Source organism: Meleagris gallopavo, chromosome Z, assembly GCF_905368555.1.
Source record: "Meleagris gallopavo chromosome Z, MGAL_WU_HG_1.1, whole genome shotgun sequence".
In the NCBI taxonomy this organism is placed as follows: Eukaryota; Metazoa; Chordata; class Aves; order Galliformes; family Phasianidae; genus Meleagris; species Meleagris gallopavo.
Window position 1 is genome coordinate 7,553,715 of NC_139435.1, and position 17,256 is coordinate 7,570,970.

General features: G+C 49.9%; 1 protein-coding gene across 1 annotated transcript in view; it reads right to left on the minus strand.

Moving 5' to 3' along the window:
* NOL6 (nucleolar protein 6) overlaps window positions 1–12,131 on the minus strand; it is a 36,587-nt gene extending 24,456 nt beyond the window's left edge. The window contains exons 1-19 of the mRNA XM_031557221.2: window positions 12,021–12,131; window positions 11,695–11,931; window positions 10,108–10,224; window positions 9,778–9,957; window positions 9,008–9,176; window positions 8,131–8,265; window positions 7,824–7,987; window positions 7,218–7,338; window positions 6,862–6,920; window positions 6,620–6,721; window positions 6,093–6,208; window positions 5,627–5,804; window positions 5,186–5,308; window positions 4,586–4,734; window positions 3,767–3,842; window positions 1,729–1,869; window positions 1,308–1,425; window positions 949–1,103; window positions 244–407 (exon numbers count right to left, since the gene is read on the minus strand). Coding sequence (XP_031413081.2) covers window positions 244–407; window positions 949–1,103; window positions 1,308–1,425; window positions 1,729–1,869; window positions 3,767–3,842; window positions 4,586–4,734; window positions 5,186–5,308; window positions 5,627–5,804; window positions 6,093–6,208; window positions 6,620–6,721; window positions 6,862–6,920; window positions 7,218–7,338; window positions 7,824–7,987; window positions 8,131–8,265; window positions 9,008–9,176; window positions 9,778–9,957; window positions 10,108–10,224; window positions 11,695–11,931; window positions 12,021–12,026 — 2,510 coding nt within the window. The 5' untranslated portion in view covers window positions 12,027–12,131. The remainder of the gene's footprint in view (window positions 1–243; window positions 408–948; window positions 1,104–1,307; window positions 1,426–1,728; window positions 1,870–3,766; window positions 3,843–4,585; window positions 4,735–5,185; window positions 5,309–5,626; window positions 5,805–6,092; window positions 6,209–6,619; window positions 6,722–6,861; window positions 6,921–7,217; window positions 7,339–7,823; window positions 7,988–8,130; window positions 8,266–9,007; window positions 9,177–9,777; window positions 9,958–10,107; window positions 10,225–11,694; window positions 11,932–12,020) is intronic.
* Between the last annotated feature and the right edge of the window lie 5,125 nt (window positions 12,132–17,256).

Sequence of the window (17,256 nt, forward strand, 5' to 3'; positions counted from 1 at the left end):
GCTATATGCTCCCCTTTAACCGTATCACTCTTTGGTACTTGTTTTCCCATACCAGAGGCCTTCCATGTGCCAAAAGGGACAGCCAGTTCCCCTCTCCCCTTCCACCAGCTTACAAGGAGGGTTGAAGAACCGCTTCCCACACTAAGGTTCTCTCCACATCACCACCTTCCACCATGGAAGGGCACTTCCATTCTATACAGCTCCTGGCAGTACCCCACACCACAGACTCCCAGCCTTGCCTACCCATGCAGGGAGCTGGTTAGATGGGGCTGATGCAATATCTCCAGCTCCAGCCGCTGAGACTCCTCTGTGTCCTGGTACTTCAGCATCCCTTCTGGAGTGACTACTTCCTTCAAGATTAGGGGCTCACGATGGTAGGCCACTTGGAGACGGAAAACATAGCCATCCTGAGATGAAGACAGGAGGTGAAGTAAGCCTTGGTGGCATTACACGGAATCACAAAATGGCCAGGGTGGGTAGGGACCTCAAGGATCATGAAACTCCAACCCCCTGGCCACGGGCAGGACCACCAACCTCCCCACTTAATATTAGACTAGGCTGCCCAGGGCCCCATCCAATCTGGCCTGGAATACCTCCAGGGACGGGGCATCCAGGCAGCCTGTTCCAGCACCTCACCACTCTCTCTGCAAAGAACTTCCCCCTGACATCCAACCTAAATCTTCCCTCCCTCAACTTCAAACCATTTCCCCCTTGTCCTGCTGTTATCTACCCTTTCAAAGAGTTGAACCATTACAACAAGACTGTTGTTTTATGCTGCACTCCAAGAAAACAGTAGTGGCATCCCAGCAACAAAGCATTATTTCAGTGCTTCCTGCTAATAAGCCAAGCATCCAACTCCAGTTTTTGTTCACTATGACTGTCTCCATAACCCCGTCTCCTCTACAAATCACCCATGGATCTAGAGAAAGTCTCCACCATCTCCCATACCTTGTATACATCAGTGTGGGTGACTGCAGGTCTGCAGATCAACTGGTGCTGCTGCTGGAGAAGCTCAGCCAGCTGAAGGTGGAAAGCTGCCTTGATGCGCTTGATGGCTTCTTTGTCCTGTGGCCACTGACCACTGCCTTCCATGTGACATATGACTGGATGCAAAGAGACAACAGACCAGTGAGGCTCATGTAGAAGTGAGGTGCTGGATTTGGGTGGCTGGGACTAGAGCTTATGGCAGGAATGCAGGATGAGCTGGGGCTCTGGTCCTGCCTGCAGCACACAAACAAAGAACTCAGCAACACCACTTCCCTGTTTTCCCCCACCAAATCATCTTCTGTTCACCCCTCCACACTCACTTTTCAAAGGGGTTATATAAGCAGGACAGGGCTTCTCCTCTGAAGGAAGCAGTAAGTGCCTGATCTTGACTTGCTTATGGAAGGAGTAAATTGGCTTCATGGGAACAGGAGGGAAGACCTGTGAGAAAGAGCCATCAGGGCAACTGAGAATACATAGCACAAACCCAGTGGCACAACACACCCTCACCCCTAAACCTCCTGCTCTTGCAAAGCTCCTGTATGAAAGGCTTGGCAACTTAAACACAGTCAGTCCTAGAGACTGGACGGCAAAGAGCTGTATCACCCCAAGCACACCCAGTAGGCACAAAATAATGAATAATTCTCTCTGTCCCCCCCACCCAGTCCAAGACCCAACAGCCAGGATATTCCTCCAGCTCCTTACAAACTATCCCCTCTGTGTGCCATGCCCAGGCATACTCACGTCCGTGTACCGAAGGGCTGGGTGGACACCTTGTACAGCTGTCACTGTTAGCGGCAGCCCCTCCAGGTTCCACAGCTTGCGGCTCAAGTCATCATAGGAGCAGACAACGCTGACCATGTCCTCCTCACCTGTCCCTAATGCCTACAGACACACAGAGAATCTTTGTTTTTACTTCTCCCACTATTGTGGCACAGGCACTCACCTTGCATAACTCATGGGCTGGCATTACAGTCAAGTTCTGAGGAGCTGGGACTGCAACCCAGCAGCTCCTGGACAGTGCATTCAAGGGAGAGGGAAGCCAATGGATAATCTGTCTGCCAGCTGCTACAGGCATACAAGATGGATTTCAAGAGAGAAATGAAATTATTTCCTGTGCAGGACACTAAAGCAGCAGTATGAGTTTTCTCCCTAGAAAGGGAGAAGTTTAAAGTGATTTGGGGATAAAGAGATCACACGCTAGTGAGAATTCTGCTGCTGCCTCCTCTCTGGTTGCTGCATCACAACCAGAGGCAGCAGTTAACAGAACATTGCTCTGACTACATCCTTAGAAAAGGCAGTGCTGTAAAGCATGGCGAAAATAAGATCAGAAAATACTCATCTCAAGAACTCTGGAGAGAGTATATAGGAAGCACTGAAGGGAGATCTGCTGCTGTCTTTGCTGCTTCTACCATCCGGAAGCACAGCAGAAAAATGTAAAAGAGGAGGAAACATTGCTATTGTAAAAAACAGCTCAGATCAGACATGGTCGAACCGAGACACATGCATGTGGCTTGCTCAGGCTTTACAGCAGAGCAGCAGCACCCTCTGCGGGGTGCACCACAGATGACAACTCCTTGATTTGAGAGGCTGCCTATTTCTAGAACTAACTATCCATCTTCCCTCACACATGCCCTCTGACCAGAAGCTCCCTAGACTGCCTGTACATGAAAACTAGAAAGCAGAGACAGTAAAACTCACCAACAATCCTGTATAAACAGGAATAAATTTCTCCTTTGTTCCTGAAGAACTGGTTATAATCAGACTTCTGAATACCTCTCAGGCAAGCATCCCTTCTCACAATGGAATCTATCAACCCTGCTTATCCCAGGCTAGCTTGTCGGGAGAAAATGCAGCAAAATCTGTGTGCGCTGTTACACAGTCAATACAAACTGCCATCTCATCCAAAAACTGACACGTGGCTCTGCCCAGACTGCAAGTGAAGCTCATTTCACATCACCAAGCTGGTTTTAATAATAGTCCTGGTGCAGAAAACTCCTCAGTCATATTTGCTACTCTTTACTCCTAAAAAGGTGAAAGGAACAAATTTCCTCTTCCATTCAACAACCAGATTGAGTTGGGTAAAAGCCCCAGCTTTTACCAAACATCAGTAAAGTAGAGCTGAAGTACTTGTGTCTTATCTCCAGGCTTTAATTTCACATGTTGAAGAGCTGAAGTACAAATTTCCTAGCCTACAAGATGCATCTTTTCTGTTTCAAAGTGACATTTCTTTGCTTCAAGTGCACATTCAGCAGCAGCACTAGGCATGCATGATCAAGTACTTTGCACTGTGACAGGAAATACCCTCCTCCTGGGCTTCCCAGTGAACTTGCGAGAAAACACAGCAGCAACCAGCCAATGCCCTGAAGGATGCAGAATACGAAGAGGTGCAGCCAGAGGATCACAGGAGGACCATGATATAACCATAGTTTATGTGGATGTACTAAACACAAGCAGAAATGGAAAGCTGGAGGAATATTTAGAATCACAGAATATCCCAAGTTGGAAAACACCCATAGGGATCATGGAGTCCAATTCCCAATGCTTGCAATGGATGCTTACAAGGGATAATGAGGTGTGGATGCTTGCCAGAGCCAGAGTACTTCAGCAGCTATACCTTGGGTTAGCAGAAAAGGCTTGGCAGATCTACTTCCCTTACTCTCACTACCACCTCAAGACTTCCCCAGCTCTGCCTGGTGCATAAAGCAAAGCTCCCTACAGCTCTTCTCAGATTATCTCTCTCCCTGAGAAACCAATAACCCAATTTTGTGAGCAACTGTACCTTTTTCCCATTCTTGATCACAGACTCCAGCAGCGCTCCTGTGTAGCAGATGGACGATTCAGGAATGTCCGCATGGCTATGTGAAGGGAAGCAACTGAGCATTAGAGCTATGGCCTGCCAATCCATCCACCCTGCACTGGCTGTATACAGGTGACAGTCAGTCCAAGCCAAGGAAACCCTCAGTACAGGAAAGTCATGGTGAAGACATTAATATCCCTGAGTTCTTCCTATACTCAATTATCCACTCAAACTAGCACAACTTTGCACCTTCACAGGACCCAAAGCCAAAGCTGACAACACAACCTTTCCTTGCAGAACTCCACCTCAAGTTGAGACAAAAGACCTAGGCCATCTCTTTTTAATGTGCAAGATGTTTCCACTTTTGACAAGTCTAAGCTTCCAAGGTAGGTTACTGGGAGATCCAATCTTTATTACCATTTCAAGGTCTCACATGACTTCAGGAAATGTCCTAGGGTCAGAGTGTCTTTCTAGCTCTGCCAACAATAAATGTCCCAGCATTCTCTCTGCATTTAAGGCAAGAACCTTGCTTCCTCCTTCCCCTTATCATATTGCAAGTAGCAGCTACTGCACTAAGTGGCTATCCTTACTACCTCGTCCTAGGAAGCAGATAGCAGTATCAGGACCACAATACTGAAATGAGTTCTACCCTTCACAAATCTGAAATGACCTACAACTTTCTGTAAAGTGCAAATCTGACAGTGGGGTTACCACAGATGTGGCACAAGCCAAGGAGCACAGCAGTGAACTCACATACAGCAACAAGCTTCTAAGCCTCTGCTGCTGCTCAGCGTTACTTACAGTTTCAGTAGGTGCCTGACGATCTGCTCAGGAATGAGACGTTTCTGGCAGATGGTGCTGGCCTCCCACACCACTGCCTCACAGATAGTGCCATCCTGGAATCGTCGTAGCTCAGACTTCTCCCCCCAGAAAGTCCGGAAATCCGTAGCCTGATAGGAAACATTGGCCAAGACAGGCCAGGAGCACAGGTCACCACCGGGGCTGACAAAAGTACTCCTGTGACTGCCAGCAACCCCTACAGCTACCCATAGCTATAGCAGGGCATCAGGTATGCTCCAACCTCCTAACTCCCTTAACCAAAAGGAAGCCTCAGGATGGGTGAAGCAAAAGATCAGCTCTGGGGCTTCCCACTTTTCTTAAATGTCCCCATCCCTTCCTAATCATCATTCATTCCACAGTAAAGAGCCTCCTCACTCCTCACTGCCTTCCTCTGATACCTCTCAGACCATTAGAGAGCACCATCAGTTCAGCAGTCTTCTCATCCTTGACCTGTAACAGTTTATCCAAAGCAAGCACTCAAAAACACACTTGGCATCCCAAAAGCTACAAGTCCCCCCCATCCACTGCTATCCCACTCCACACACAGAGAGCTGGCCTCACCTCAGGGCGATCAGCCTGTGGTCCCTTCTCTAGCTTGCTAGCAGCAAACTCTGGGGCAAACAGGATCCCAAACATCAGAGATCCAACATCCTTGTGTTTTGGGGGTTCAGCATCAATTGCCCACTGAAAAGAAACAGAATACAACGCACATGGGGAGATTAAATGACAAGATGACAAGATAGCTACAAAGGAAATACAGAAACCTCACCTAACATGTCTTCCTGATAAAGGACAGGACTTCCTCCTGGGACAGGACTTCTGCCTACACCAAATTTCCCAGCAGTACCCCATTCCCGAGTAAAGGACTCCAGTCCCTGTGTCCCCCACAAAGGTCCATTTTCTCCCCGGTGACCCAAGATTCCCTCCCCAGCATCCAGCAATGCCATATATAAAGAACCTCACAGTCAGCAAAGGATGCAGTGTCGCTGTTCACTGTGTTACCTCAGGGGTCTCAGGCAAGGAGTGAGCCACAAGCAGTGCTCTTCTGGCCAGCCCACGTGTCAGCAGTGAGATGATGAAGGGAAGAGCTGCAGCCACATAGTTCCCACCCCGATCCATCAGCTCATTCAGCAGCTCCATCTTTTTGCAGGCACTTTGCAGTTTGGAGACATGTTTAAGGCTGCAGGAGGAGAAGAGAAGCCAGTCAATTCCCTCTCTCTGACACCTCCACCAAATCCCTCCTGGGACAGAAAGACCCTAGAGGATCAGTGAAGTGAGGAGCAGTGGGTCCTTGCCTAGGATGGGAGCTACAAGAAGGGAACACAGCACTTTGGTATCCCAGGATCAAACAGTCACCCTCTTTCTCTCCTACTAGACAGGTCTGAATCCAGTTTGGCTGGAAACTAAAAGTAGCCCACTCCTCTCCAAAGAGGCTCCCTCAGCACCACCCAAGCATGAGGAAACTCACTGGAAGACATGGTCAAAGGTTCTAAGCATGGGCTTTGAGGTCATGAGCAGTGCCTGGAAGCCATCCACCATTCTGTCATCCAGAATTTCCATGGAGCATTTGGCCTCAAACTGAACCTAAGCAAAGAAAGAACAATAGCATGAAGGAGGTAAGCAAATCCTTCCAACAGCAGTTATCAGTGCTCTCCCATAAACTACGGTCACCTCAGCTCTGTGCTCACGAGCAGGACATGAATCAAGAGAGCCTCTATCCTTAGCACACTGCCAATCTACCAGTACATATGCTGCTGTCTAGACAGCCTCTCCTTGATATCTCTACCAACAAGGTACATTTTTCTCTGCTCCAAAACAATTATTTCTGCTAAACAGATGCTTAACTTCATCCAAAGATGCTCACATAGAATAATTTTTCTCCACTATTCAAGCAAAACAGCTAAGCTGCAAATTCAAGACTTAAAATTTACTTCTAAGCTTTAGAACTAAGGATGGATATTAATATCTTACTATGTTCTTTCAAGCCACAAGTACCTGGTGATATTTGCTTGCAGTCATATCCGCACAGAGGTTCACTAGCCCAGAGGGATCCACAAAGACCACTTCAAATGCATGGTGGAAGTCAGCCAGGGCAGGCTAAACAACAGACAGAGTCTTTATTGCCACAGCATAGCCACCAAAGCACCACCGCCCCACCACATCCCTATAATAAGCATGTGCTTGTCACAGCAGAACTGATAGCACAGCCAAACAAATGCAGTCAGACAGCTGCTCACCAGGCAGGTATCTGTGTCCTTTGCAAGGCTGATCCCTGTCACACACAGGTCAGTGGTAGCTGTAGAAAAAGAGAAAACAGCAAGTCACACTGCTTATCTACGTCTCTTGCAGTGGTCAGGGTGGTACAACCACTTGCCATCTATAACTACAGTTAGACTCAGTAACATTAAAAACAGGGCTGGAATGTGATGCTGATCTTCACCATGGGAGATAGATCTATCCATCTCACTCCTGTCTGTCCTACCTAAAAAGGGAGAAAAGCCAATCTTCCCACTCTTCCACTCTGTTCAGGCACCACGCAGAGACTCAACTGACACTAGCCTCCCATTACCCAGAGGGGCCCCTGGAAACTCACCTAGGAACTGAAGGACATTTCTCAGCACCTGGTAGCCACTCATCACCTTGACAATCTTGCGTTTCACCACCAGGTAGGCAACAAGCATCGAAACCAAAAAGCCACTAAAGCATCCCAAGCCCTGTGAAGGCAAACAGCTGAGTCAGCAAGAGCTCAAAGAGGCACCACAAGCTGCAGAGCCCAGCCTACACAGCTGCTCCTTGCCTGTCATCATCAGCAAAGCAGCCCCAGAGCCCCAGCCCAGATGACATGGTGGAGAAGCCCTGTACAACAAGCAGATATGTGGATCCTCTTGCACAGAGGCAACACCTCAGTATGCCAGGAAGTGGGACAAGTTCCCTGACTCCTTCCCCACCCTCCCACCCCCCAACCAAAAAAAAACCCACATCACTTCTAGGATCTCAACAAAGCATGAGCTTCTGATTCACATAGACATCACAGTACACAGGGCAGGATGGAGGTCCTTGAAACCTAACACAGCTCAAATCACAAAACACCACCACCACTCACCATAGCCAAACCATCAGCTTTCCAACCCTAAAAGAGAATACGCTGAAAGCACATTTACCGGGCAAAACCTGTCCAGTCTCCTGAAAGGAAACTCACCTTGCTGAGCTGCCTCTGGTTCAGCCAAACTTTGAGAAGAGCCAGGCCATCCTTCATGCCTGGAAAGTCAGTGGATACACTAGACAAGAAATGCAGGTGGGACAGCAGCACCGTGTCACAGAGAATGGAGTTGTTGTAGTGTGGAGTGGCAGGCTCAGCAGCTCCTGTGCAAGGAGATAACAGCATGTTGACCCAACCACAAACCTCCCATTCAAATGAAAGGGCTGCAGTAAACTCAACTCCTAGCACTCTGTACAGGCTGCAGCTGAAATGAACAGTCTCATGCTCCCCTAGCCCCAAGCCCTACCTTCTTTGGGTGTGCTCTGCTCCAGGAACCAGGCTGTCCGGACATTGTTCTTGCTAGGATAAAAACGGCTTGGCTTGAAGAAATTCGGGGCAGGACAGGCATGAAGTCGAACAGTAACCAGCTTTTCATCCTTGCCTGTAAGCATTAAGTGTTGGATATGTGGGAGGAAGAAATGTCAGAGATCCAGAGGCTACAACTTAAGAAAAAGAAGCAGACTCCAATTGGAAAACAAAAAAAGCTTCTTCCCAATGAAGCAGTAGTGGAAATCATCTCAGAGCTGACTGAGCACATCCCAAAGCCAACTTAAGTGCAGTCATACATCCCTGCTGACCAGCCAGGTACACATGCATTGCCCAGGACCCTCTTGCCTATACTGGCCTTGCTATGCCACTGCCTACCAGATCCACACCTGCTATTTCTTTGGACGTGTGGAAAACACAACCAACACCTGGTAGTCTATGCATTTCACATCACCTTAGAGAAGTACCAGACTGCATATAACTCCCTTGTGAAAGCAAGAGGATAGTGGTAAACAAGGGCTGGGGAGAAGGGACAGGAAGAACAGTGCGAGACACAGCCACACTTCTGTCTGCTTCAATTCATGAAATACCCAAAGCATGGTCCAACCAGCAGGGCTGGGAGTACAGCCAAGCTGCAGAAGACAGCTCAGAAACCATAAGAGGGGATGAGACCTTTAAGAGTCGCATGCGTGTGCAGAGAGAAGAGAACTAGGAGCATCAAAGCTCCAAAACCTATCACCAATTGCAGGGACAACTCTGAAATGACCCCTCCTCAAGGCGCCTGTTACATAGTGCAAGACCACTACTCTCCATCCAGTGCCAGATTACAACCCGATGGAGAAAGAGACGAGCACTACCTTGTGGCCTCAGGAGCAGAATGGGCTTGAGATGGTTGCTGTTCATGTAGGCAAACTTCACAGAGCCAAAGAGATTCTCTTTCGATAAATGCTGGGCAATGTGAGCCAAGTATAGAGCTCTCTTGCGGTGGTAGCGCTGGTTCAGGTTGTCTTTGTCCTGGAAGATTTCCTGCAAAGAGAGGGAAAAGGGAATCACACCTTTCCTGCCTCTGGAGTCTGAAGAGGCCTAAGGCACTATGGCACCTACTACTCTCCACAGCCCCACAGAGCACTACGTCAGATGGGCACCTACTGTCCCAGAGCCTCAAGTCAGTCAGAAACACTGCTTTGCTGCTGGCACTGGAGGCTCTAGGAACACAGATCAGAGCCATGCAACCTAACAGGACATTATGATATACCAAATACTGTTAAGAACAAGAATGGACAGCAAGAGAACAGAGCTCTGCTAACAGCCTATGAACATTACTCTCCTGTTAACACAGACTTGGGAGTATGGCCAAAGTGCAGTCTCATACAAAGCCAAATTGCATTCTACTTCACCAGCAGGATGGAAGTTTCAGCTGAAGCAGAAAAAATGAAGACTGTAAAGAGCTAAAGCCAAAGCAGCTGAAAGCTTTGTAAGCTTTGTCAGTAAAGCTGACATTCTGGGTGACCAGACACTTCAACTTCACTCACAAATTGAGACACAGGGCAAGGACAACAGGGGAACAGGAAGGAATGGGGTGCAGATAGGCACCAAGCTGCTTAGGAACTTTCACATCCAGACTCACCCGTGGCATGGTCACTGCCACATCCACATTGATCTCCGGCTTAATGCACGTGCCTAGCAGGTAGCTGCCCACTACACTCAGCTCGTCTGGGGGAAGGAAGCGAAACTTTCCCTTCACGTTGAAAGGCACTTGCAGGAATGGCACCTTCACACCCTTGGGAAGCCAGGTCTGGTCAGTGATCTGAGGACAGGACACATGTAAGCATCACCAACAGCAGAGACCAGTGTCTCACATGGTATAGATCAGTGCTGGCAAACACCTGCACTCAGGTGATGGAGCATTCCCCTCTTCCCTCCAAAGGGAGGCCTCCCCCATCCCTCTAGGACCTACATCAGTTTCTGGGGTCTCTGGGATGGCGCTCAACAAGCTATTAATTTCATGGAGGAAAGCATCGATCTTCTTTTTCTTTGTCTCCTTCAGTGTCACCTCCTTTAGAAGTTCTTCAATCTACAAAGGAAAGGAGAAAATTAAAGAGAGCTGCAACACTGAAACTGCACCTACACTTCACCTTGGCTTCTGACACTGATAGCAAGCAAAGCAAAAAAGTGGTAGGTGAGCAAACCAATATCCACGTCTCTTTGAAAACCCTGCTGAGAGCTGCGAGACTGTGATCAGCCCATAACACAGCCCTACTATTTTTGGTGAAGTGACAAACGGAAATCAACTCCATCCCATTCACTTCTGTGTGAGGTCCAGTCACAAAATGTGCAGTTATTCTCACATTTGCTCTCAGAAAGATTTTTGTATGACAAAGCCTCAACTTCAGGAAAAGACCTTGGCAGGTTCACAGTATGAACAAGGTTCTAGAAATCCTGCTACCAGAACTCACAAGCAGTCAGGAGACCAGAGCTGCTCTTCATCAAAATCACTATGGTGAGAACTAGCAAAAGCTATTTAGTTACCTCACAGAATCACAAGGGGTTGGAACAGACTTCTGAAGATCATCAAGTCCAACCCATGCTAAAGTATGTTCCCTAAAATAAGATGCACAAGAGAGGATCCAGATGGGTTTTCATTATCTCCAGAGACAGAGACTCCATAACCTCTCAGGGCATTCTGTTTCCGTTCTCTGTCACCCTCACAGACAAGAGTTTTCCCTCATTTTTGTATGGAACTTTCCTTGTTCCAGAGTCCAGTGACTGCACAATGGACAACACCTGACAGGACCTGGTCTCATCCACTTGACATCCACAAATTACAGATTTCTAAGCATTGATGAGATTGCCCCCTCAGTCTTCTCCAGGCTGAAAAGACCCTGGTCTCTCAGCCTTTCCCTGTAAGGGATATATTCCAGGCCCCTCGTCCTTGTGGCTGTCTGCTAGACTCTCTCTAGAAGTTCCCCCGCTTTCTTGAACTGGGGAGCCCAAACAGGACACAGTACTCACCAGGACAGAGAACACGGAGAGAAGAACCTCCTCCATCCTGCTGGCCATGCATCTTTTAATGCACCCAGGATATCACTGGCCTTCTTGGCCACAAGGGCACAATGCTGGCTCACGGTCAACCTGTCATCTACCAAAACCTCCAGGTCCTCCTCCACAGAGCTTCTCTCCAGCAGGTCAGACCCTAACCTGTACTGATGCACGTGGTTATTCCTCACCAGGTGTAGGCCTCTGCACTTGCCTTTGTTGAACCTCATCAGGTTTCTCTCCATCCAACTCTCAGCCTGTCCAGGTCCTGCTCCTCCTAACACAGGTTACCTATCTTCCCAGAACACAGAAGATGATGTCCACAACAGCCAGCTGCACCTGATGATGTTACTTCCCCAGTAAGCAACAGAACAGCTCTCAGATCAAGAGGGCCCGGGGCCTGACTGTAGCCAGCACTGCTTGTCCACGTCCAGAAGCCCAGAGCCCAGGCCTCGCTGCTCCCAACCCCCAGCTCTGCCCGCGCTTGGGGAACACGCGTAGGACTGACCTGCAGGCGGAGCAGGCTGGAGTGGAAAAGGTCCTCCGTCTCCTTCAGCTGGTTCAGCTCCTCGTTGGTGGGAGGCTTGTACAGTTCGGCCCGGCTCAGTTTCACCGGCTGCAGCGCTGGGGCCGGGGCTGGGGTCGCCGCCTTCCTCTTCTTGCCCCGTGCCGCACCGCGACCGGGGGTGTGCGGGCCTTGCTCCACCTCCTCGGCCTCTGCCGCTTCTGCTGGCTCCTTAAAGCCCTGTGAAGAGAAAACAGCATGACTCAAAGCGCCGGATCCCGGCCTGACCGACGGGACCGATCCCCGCAGCCCTCCCAGCACCCGCGTACCGCCATGGCCGCTTCCTCTCAGCCGCGTGCAGCACCACCCGCTCTGCCAGCGGCGCCACGCCGCCCTCCCATTGGCTCTCATTCCGCAGCGCAAAGCTTCCGATTGGCTGCGCGGCACTTCTCATCCCGCCCACGCGGCCGCCGAGATTGATTGGGAGGAGTCTCCTGTCACTTTGCGGCAGGTCGTGCGGGGAGCGGAGTGCTTTGCGGCAGCGACCTCTAATGTGTTCACAAGAGGGCGTGAAGGAGCCAGGACAAAGTGAGGTGCTGCCTAATGAATGCACTGCTAATAATCCCAATTAAAGCTTGCACTGTCTTATGTACAGTTTGCAATAAAACACTGTGCCAACACATGTAGTCCCAGGGACATGTAGCATCACGGGTGTGGCTGGGACAGGTGCACTCCTAGGTTGTCTGTGGCCCTGAAACCTCACACCTCTCCAGAGCTGAAGTTACTTCAGAACTGGATTTTTTGTAGTTTTGTCTCATTTCCCAGCATGAAATGAGACATGCTGAGACATCATCTTGGCATGTGAGATCTGTTCCCAACTTCCAGGCAGAAAAGCCAAGCCCTTCTTTTCAAAAGCTGGCCTGCAACAGATTTCAACCCACCCTGAAACAGAATCATGGAATGGCTCAGGGTGGAAGCAACTTAAAGATCATCCAGACCTCCTGTTGAAGGCTGCGTTGCCCCCACCAGCTCAGGCTGCTCAGGACCCCATCCAACCCAGCCTTGAGTGTCTCCAGGGATGGGGCACCACAGCTTTTCTGGGCAGCGGTGTCAGCACCTCACCACCCTCTGAGCACATAATTTTCTCCTAACATTTAACCTAGATTTCTCCTTGTTTAAAGCCATTCCCCTTGTCCTATCATTAGACTATAAAAAGTAATTCTCCTCCTGCTTGTTAACTTTCTCCAAGTACTGGAAGTGAGGTCCTCTTCTCCAGGCTGAACAAGCCCAGCTCCCTCAGCCAGTTTTCACAGAAGACGTGCTCCAGCACCCTGATGGCACATCCCTGGACCCACCCCACCAGCTCTGCATCCTTACTGTACTGGAAGGCCCTAGACCTGGATGCAGTACTCCAGATGAAGCTTCATAAGGCCAGAGCAGAGCATTTTCCAAAATTCCAGCAGCGCAGGGCCATGCCCACTGCCCTCTGGTGCAGACCCCTTCCCCAGTCCCCTGCCCTCCCCTGACACAGCTCCATGCCGTTCCCTCGGGCCCTGTCGCTGTCACACGGAGCAGAGCTCTGCCCTTCGCTCTCTGTGAGGAGCTACAGCTGCCGTCAAGCTCCCCTCAGCTCCTCTGCTCTGTGCCCAGCACACCCAGGGCACTCAGCCACTCCCCCAGACCTTTCAGCACTATTGTAACCCTTCTTCAGATGCTAGTATTTTTCTGTACTTGTGAGAGTTAAAATTGTATTTTTTTTTTTTTTTTTTTTTTTCCCAGCCTCTCATACCAGCTAGGGTATGTTTAGATAAACAGATAAGCAGATAGTGAGAGGCTCAACTGTCAAGATTAGGAAAATGAATGGGAGAAACATGATAAATGAGTAAGCACCTGGAAAATTGTGGACCTGGAATACGCAATTAAGGAGGAAACAGGAGGAATTCTTGGAGTTAGGGGATAGGGGATCTAAGGTCATCCTGTGTTTTTGGTTGTGTGCTCCTGCCTGCAGAATCCCTGACGCTACAATCACAAAATAAAACGGTTTTTTTTTTCCACATACTGTGTCTTCTAAACCTACACTCATGCTGGATGTGAGCCCACACAGCACAGAGCAGAGCTCTGGTGCCTTCACCTGGTGGCAGTGCTGAGCCTGATGCACCACCCTAAAATTGGCTCTTTGGGCCTTTTAACATGGTACCTTTGCACATGTAACTCCAGATCTCAGGTTCAGACAGATTCATCTGAGTTGTTGGGTTACTTAAAGGCCAACTCTACCTGCATACCCTAAGGGACGTCAAAGATCTGGCATTCAGGCGATTTTGGTTCTATTTCCAGCCCTTTGAATGCTTGCCCACAGGAATGTCACCTGAGCAATACTCACTCAAGCACGCCTTCGGCAGTGCCCACACCCTGCCGAGAGCCCCGAACGCCTCTCACGGCTGCCCGGGGACCCGCGCCCGTAAATGCTTCGCCGCTCCCAAGCCTCGCCCACCCACTCAGAATCCGCCCGTGACCCAACCAGGGAACAGGGGCAGGAGCTGGGGAGGGGGGGTGAGGTGCGCGGTGGGAAAAGTATGAGGCTGGAGAAAAGGGTGAGAACAGAAGTAGGGAAACAAAGATGGGGTTAAGGACAAAGATGGGAATAGGACAAGGACTGGGGACAAATAATAGAATCGGAGACAGGGAGTTGGGGACAGGAAGTGGGGACGGAGATTGGAATTGGGCGGGGATGGGGAAGGACAAATTGGGTGGGGTGGGGTTGGGGACAGCTTGAGATAGGGCTGGGGACAGATTCAGAAGAATGGGGTGGGACGGAGGTGGGCACATAGACAGGGCTGGGGACACCCTCACCCCCATTACACGTGCAGCCCCAAAACCCACCACGGAACAGCAGTGTCACCGCATTGCCAGGCTCTGATCCCAGGGCCACCAGCAGAGGGTGACACGGGAACACCCTGATGCCACCCCCACACTAATGTGGCCACAGCATCTCAGGACCACTAGAGATGGGTGGCTGGGGGGGATATGGTGCCTCCACCTCTATTAAGAGCACTAGAAGAGAAAGGGGGGGTGGCAGATTGTGGGTACATTGTGTGTGACAGCGACTAGTGTGATAGTGGGTGACAGTGTGTGGCAATGCGACAGTGGGGTGTTGATGCCCTCAATTGAGTGCTACTCACTGTGGAGAGCTTCTGTGTCACTCAGAAATGGAAACGTGGTTCTGTGGAAGGGACTGGCATCCCAGTCCTTGCAGTGGTACATGTCCTCACCCCCAGAATGATGTCCCTTCAGAAATGACACTCATGCCAGGCAGCTGATGTTCAGTTTGGGTGTCATCACCCTGGATTGGCCTCAGTTATGCTTGTCCCCTCAGCACTGGTGACACAGATGCCATTTGTCCCTCCATGTGCACGTGTTTCCCTGCACTCCATCAGATCCCAACATCACCTACAAGGAACGACTTCCAGCTATTGCGGATGTTTGACTCCCAGCCAATTTTGCAAGTAATTATTGTGGACAGGCCTGTGACTGCCAAGTGTGAATTATGGCATCAGCTCCTACCTCAGCAGGAATTCGTCCTCAGCACTCTTGAAAGAAACAATCTCCTGCCTCCCTTCCCTCCCAACCATGACGTGCCAAGGTCCCATGCTCCAGCTCAGCTCTTTTCCTAAATTTCCCATTGACTGTGTCCCAACCCCAAAGTGCCATGAGCTCTGCCCAACACCATTAGCTGCTATGGTCATGCCCATGGGGTCAGGTTCCTCCCTGCTTCAGGGTGAGGGTGATTACAATCCAGCTCAGGATTTTTAGGAAGGCTAGTAAAACTTGTTGGGTCATTGCTGCCACACAGTCACACCCCTAAGCCGCTCAAGAGCAACAGGAGACTAGGGACGTAGCCACTAGGGAGGGTGGATAACAAGGATGCCCGCGGGCATCAGGGGTGTGAGCCCCTTGGCATTCCCTAGGGGCTTCCTTTTAGAGGCACACACACTGCCACGTGCACATACATACACATATGTACACGTATACACTTAAATATGTACACACACGTGCTGTCCCAGAGTGGCCTGGCCGGCCCCACAGCAGTGCCAGTGATGCCTTCCCCACAACAGTCTATTTAACAAAGTGTTTCAGCACCAGCAAGTCATTAATTATGCCCCATCCTAACATGCTAATACTAATAATCATCGTAAGAAATGACTTCCTTGTATGCCTCTCCCCTATCCGCCCTCGCAAGCACTGCTCACCTCACACCACCACACCAAGCCCAAAAAGACGTGTGATCCCATGTTAGGCTGTGCCCCAGCCCAACACCCAGACAGCACCAGGTCTGGGAGGCATCCTTCCCCTGGCTTCATCCCCAGGAGCTCAGGGATTTCCAGCCCAGGTGATGCCATTCCCAGGGTGATGCCAGCATCTCCTTGGCACAGCATACCTGAGCATTCCTAAGGGGTGCAGGCAGACAGATAGCCAGCATCAGCACACCCCTAGGGAAATCCTTCAACACTGGCTATCCAGATGCTGTAGTCAGTATGGCATCTTACAAATGACAAAATTTCACAAAATAAAATGCGTAGTTCCTTAAAAACTTCTAAAGTGCACTAAAGAAACCACAACACAGTGGTTTAGTAGCCACTGGCTACTGTCATTTGCCTTTGGCCAAGTCACCCAAATATGTGACCTGACCCCAAATCCCAGAAATTATACAGCCACCGGCCCTTCCTGGGGCAACCACATCCGTTTGCTCCACGCAGATAGAAACTGCTTTGGGGTACTGAGCAGGGAGCAGGGTGTTTGGATGGGCTGAGACCCAGTGGCAGCATCACTTGCAGATGTCCCACATTTCCCACATGCAAAACCGGTTCCCTACTTGAGTTTTGCATCCATTCGTGGCCCCTTTGGTCACCCCATGGCCACAGAAAGTCACAGCCCAGCCACACAAGGGCATGGCACTTCTGGTCATGACTGTCCCATGCCTGATCCATGCAACAAAGCCAAAAGTCAAAAAGTCTGGAGCACAGTAGTGTTTGGCTCCTGGTTCTATTGTAGATTTTGCCCAGGTCACCCAGTCCCAGGTCCTACTCGAGTGATAGGCTGAAGGACTCAGGTCCCCGTACGAGGACAGGTTGCAGGTCCTCTGCTGTGTCTCACCAGCACCAGCCACCGCTGATGGCATGGCAAGACCATGACCTGCTTCATAGCACTGGGGTCCAGGAGATCCCACAACATCCAGAGCCCCCTGGGGAGGACCATGCTCCAGGAGACTGCATTACATGTTCCTCCTATATAAAAACAACAAAGAAGCCTAAAAGGTCAAAAATCCAGAGAAGACCAATCCATACACATTGGCTGGAGAGGAAAGAGAAAGAATAATCATGACTGCTCAAAGCCAGCAACTCCAACAGCTTTATCACAAAACTTGGATGACCAGAATTGCACAAAGAGAACTGAAGGAAAGTTCTCATTTCATAGCACGCCAGCAACATCTATCTGCTTTTAAATCATCTGTTTGCTTTTTGCATAAATGGGTTTGTGTCCTTGTTTTTATTTTCTGCCTGCTTTTGG